We start from the raw sequence: 4,558 nt of genomic DNA on the forward strand, positions 1-4,558 counted from the left end.
AGCATTTTGCCTGTTTTTCCCTGCATTTCAATCATCATGACACTCCTCTTCACCACTGCCCAGTTCTGCCACTCCTACCAATCAGAAGTCATTTGCAACTTAGATGGTATGCGGGCCTACTCGCGAGGCAACCGCTGGCCAAAGCAGTTAGTTCCTCTCTCTCAAAAGGGCAACCGCAGCTGGAGCAGAGTCATTTCTTGGCTCTCTGCAGGGGCTAGCGAAGGAGGAGGTTTCGCCTAGTCAAGAAGAGCTACAACGAAATGCTGATGCAAGTTTCATTCGCATGTCAACTCATAGTGCACAGAACAGGAAGGAGACCAGACAGCTAGCATCGGAGCAAGCTGAGTTCGCGGTCACTTCTTGAGACAGGCGACAGCAGCCAGAACAATGAAAAGCCGTGCGTTGTTGGACAGCAGTCCAGCAACGAAGAAAACGGATGTCGCAGAGGGGACGTAGAACCGCCCGGCACACATCTTTGATAATCGCCTTCCCTTTGTGTTGGCGGCGACCAACGGTCACCTCGCTCACACCTTTGCTGTGCGCAACTGTGGCTGCCAGTTCCCCATTCGTTCGCTCTTTGTCGCCCTCGTTCTTCCGTTAGCGTGTCTCATTCGCTGTGGGGTTCACCCAGCACTCGGACTCTGCGTGTCTCCGCTGGCCAGTTCCGCACTAGGTGGTGAGTTTGCTCCCTGGGCTCCAGCGCCTTCGGGGACGTGGGGGTGGTAATTGTGACACGGGATAGACAGCTGAATGCAGCGGCCGGCAAGAGACGAATGAAGACCCCACATGACGCGTGCTGCGCGTGTAGAAATGATTGCGTGTGGCGCGTTCCCTCTTCCTCAGTGCCCGCAGAGCAAGCCGCGGCAGCATGTGGATAGTCACATGTCAACTGTCGTGCACATGCATCTATGTATCTATCTATATATATATTTATTTCGCCGGTCGCACCATGTGGTGTCGTGTCGTCCGGTCAGAGCCTGACGCTCTCTCATGTTGCATATTCGTGTAGGTCCAGGATGGTGGACATATAAACATATGCGCTCGCGCGGAATTACTGTCTCTGATAAATTATATGCACTTGCGTACTTCACTTGGCGTCTGACGATCTCTTACCCGTTAATCCCGTTGCTCGTCATTTCGTTGCTTTCCTTACCGTTATTGTTGGGTTCGCGTCGTCGAGCAGACCTCTGCTTTCCTCTCTTTCTCGGACGCCACCTGCTGTTGCTTCTTGCAGCGACTGTTCATCGTCCCCCGTGGCGTCTTTCTCACTCTCCCCCGCAGTCAGGCCTAGGCCACTGGGTGATTTCGAGGAAGCGACCAGCTCGACAGCAGTGACTTCATTTTGCAGGGAGCTGTCACGGAGCAACGACGCAGACGGCTGATCTAGTAGGCTTGGGCTTGGCAGCCGACACATGACTGCGCCCCCGGAGCCAACTGCACTTTTTTGTGGTCTCGACGACCCCGGGATCCCCAGTCTCGGAGGCGAGTGGTATTCGCCTCCAAACGAGGCGCGGGGAACAAACAGGCAGTCATCCGTCGTAGGGATGGACAGACTCGGCTCAACTAGATTCGCCGCCGCCCCGCCGCTCGTTACAGCCGTCCAAGCTCCGCCAGAACTCGAACTGGCCGCCGGAGCGGCTCCCGATGTAACCGCTGCATTCGGGGTATTTGCCGAAGGCAGGAACAAGGAATTTGGGTTGTGGGCTCCGGATGCGTCCCCAGATAGAGCTGGCTGGCCGCCAGGAGCCCCACCAAAAGTCGTGACGGGGCCAGTGGTGGAGGCTGCACCGGCAGTCGAATTCACGCCTGCGTTGGCAGGAGTCGCTAGCGGCGAGCCGCCAGGTACAGACCCTTCGCGCCCTGCGCGGTTAAAGAGATCTGCGACAACTTGTTTCGCAGCCGATGTTGACGTAGGGTTCTCAGGCAGAGGTACATTCTGTCCCGTCTCTTGGACAACGCACATGGTCGGATAGAAATTGTACCAATACACTGCGCCTACCAAGCCACAGCCGCCGACCTGATGAAACCACAGGAGAGCGCAACGCGCGGGCACGTGTACCCTACCTCCCCCATTTTAGGAGTCATCACACATGCACTGCGTCAAGTTCCGGTGGTGTTTAGCCACAATCAACGAGGACAGTTCGTCGTGCAGAGGGAGGGCGCGGAAAGTATTTGACGAATAGGGAGGGAGAGAATATTGGCAGCGAAGAGGGGGCAGGCGCGAATACGAATAGAGACTAGGTGAGGTTGACGGACTCGAGAAATAGGGAGCTCAATATCCGCGGTCAGCTGTATCGCTCCGGCGTGACCCCAGTAGATACATATATATATACACTTAAATGTGCATCTGCGCGTTGATTGGCAGGCGTCAACCTAAACGTATGCCTATGCACCTCAAAAAAAGAGGGAATTCCCTCCTTTTTTCAAATACCGCTTGACTCACGATGTTCCCCAAGAGAGTCGGGATGAAGTTCTTCAGAATGACGAGGCCAACCCCCGGAGCAACTCCGTGCATGAGCGCGCACTGAAGCGTGTAGAAATTCGCGATAATGTGCTCGTATCCAGCGACGCAGAACGCAACGATTGGAAACCTGCGAGGGAGGGTGACACATGAGTGTGCCGCAGCAAACACCGCATAGTCCTCCAATAGATGCAGACCGGTGTCGCTGCGTCGTGAGAGCAGTGCGGGGAAGCTGCGCTTCTCAGTTTGCAGTTTCCTCGCAACCGTTCTGCAAGACAGGAACGAGAGGGCCTTGTTCAGTGTTTCTCGCATGTGTTGAGACATTTCGCCAGTGTTCGCTGGCTACCCATGCTGAGTGCCCCAGCTCAGCGTGAAGCTCGTTTGAGATAGAGGTTCAAAGATCAGGCTCTATTTGCTGTAAGGCTTGCAAGGCACAGTAAAGGTGTTCGGCTAGGCATTTTCTGTTGTGGCGAAGGCTGCGCCATCAGCTGGAGACACGAGACTCTGTAGACGGGGCACGACTGCCGGCGACCGGCTATTTGAAAGTAAGGGTGCGACGGCTACTTCGAGACGCCCGTGGGCTACAAAATATCTGTCTCACATGTAAACCGTGCGAGGCGCCATCTGTAAAACTAAAGCGCACGGCGCACTCAGATGCATGTAGCTGCGTCAGGACAGAGATGGAGCGCCGTTGTGCGTCAGGCTTTTCTCTTACCACATGGACATAATCTTGCCGGCGGCGTCGTCTGACGCGATGACGAACCAGACCGCGAGGCAGACGTAGGTGTTGCACCCTACGGCGAGGAGGAAGCACTCGCCAAAATTATGGCCTGTTTTGTGAGCGGCGACCTCCTTCAAATAGTTGAGATGGTCAGGGCCTTGCAACACCCCTGGAAGATAGGAGAGAAAGTAGGCGGCGAAGAGAGCCCCCAGCCAGTTGCCAACCAAGCTACAGGCCCAGTTGACGAGGAGCTGGAGGTAAGTCACTCGCCGCTCCAGCAGACACAGGAGCATCGTCATTGTGTTCCCCGTAAACAACTCAGCTCCAGTGAAGATGATGGCGATGAACGCCACCGGAAACAGAGAAGCGTAGAGGAACTTCTGCGTCGACTTGGAGACCGCTAGCGGGTTCGAGGGATCGGTCGAGTAGCCCCCCGCTGGGACGAAGCGAACAGCAAAACACACAAAACAAAGGCAGGCGTAAGAACGACATATGAAAGGCGAAGTCGCCGACTGAGTGGGGGGCTGATCAGACGTGCGCACGGGCTTCGGGGCACGTGTGTGGGGTGTCTCCCCGCGGGCACACATCATGTCGGAGACCGACAGGATCCACTTCTATCTTGAGATTTTCGCTTCGCGCTGCAGGTATCACCTTCCCCCCTCCCCCCCCTTCCTCGCGGCGAGAGCGCGACGTTCCCGGAAGTTCACTCCAGCGGCAGGTGAAGGCTGTTGAGACTACTCCAGAGTAGACGTGGAGACGGCCGCTGTCAGATCGACCACCAGCAGGTCGATGACTCAGAGCAAACAACAAAGACAAAGTATACTCCTGAAGGAGAACTACAACGCACAGCAAGTGTGCTGGCGCGCCTGACTTTGGCGATGGAGACAGCCACATGCTTGTTCGCTCTTCTGGCAGCTTTCCTCTGTGTTTTTTTCGTCTGTCGGCGCACCGATCGCTGTGCATGCGTGACCAGCCATGCCGACGTAAATCCCAGCCATGATGGCCTGGAGGAAAAGGCGGTCGATCCGCAGTTTGGTTTTTTTGATCCCATATTCAATAACCTTTCGGTACGCTTCGGGGCTCGCTGCGAGGACCATCTTCCGCAAAGAGCAGACTCCGGGAGGGACTCAGCTCTTCCACCCTTGAGCCTTCGCGGAGATTCAACCTGGGACTTGAGGGGAATATACCAATGCAGTGAATCAAGGAGACAGGCCTGCTACATAGACGTTCGTGGAGAGCTGCAACCACTCGCGAGAATAAGTAGCGACTCAGTTAGCTTCCGTGCAGCGCGGGATGCTTCGATGTGGCCCTTGAGGTGGTGATGAGCTAAACGCGGAGGCTAGGTAGGATGCAGTGTTTATGCTCTGCGTCGTGAA

General features: G+C 55.7%; 1 protein-coding gene across 1 annotated transcript; it reads right to left on the reverse strand.

Annotated features, from left to right (window-relative positions):
- Positions 1 to 623: 623 nt before the first annotated feature.
- Positions 624 to 4,279, reverse strand: BESB_083500 (formate/nitrite transporter protein; the record flags this gene model as incomplete). Its single annotated transcript, XM_029366700.1, has 5 exons — positions 624 to 746; positions 1,154 to 2,017; positions 2,444 to 2,591; positions 3,177 to 3,618; positions 4,132 to 4,279. The coding sequence occupies 5 exons, from the start codon at positions 4,277 to 4,279 to the stop codon at positions 624 to 626; spliced, it is 1,725 nt and encodes a 574-aa protein (XP_029217160.1).
- Between the last annotated feature and the right edge of the window lie 279 nt (positions 4,280 to 4,558).

The sequence above is a fragment of the Besnoitia besnoiti genome, chromosome VIII, assembly GCF_002563875.1.
Source record: "Besnoitia besnoiti strain Bb-Ger1 chromosome VIII, whole genome shotgun sequence".
Lineage (NCBI taxonomy): Eukaryota > Apicomplexa > Conoidasida > Eucoccidiorida > Sarcocystidae > Besnoitia > Besnoitia besnoiti.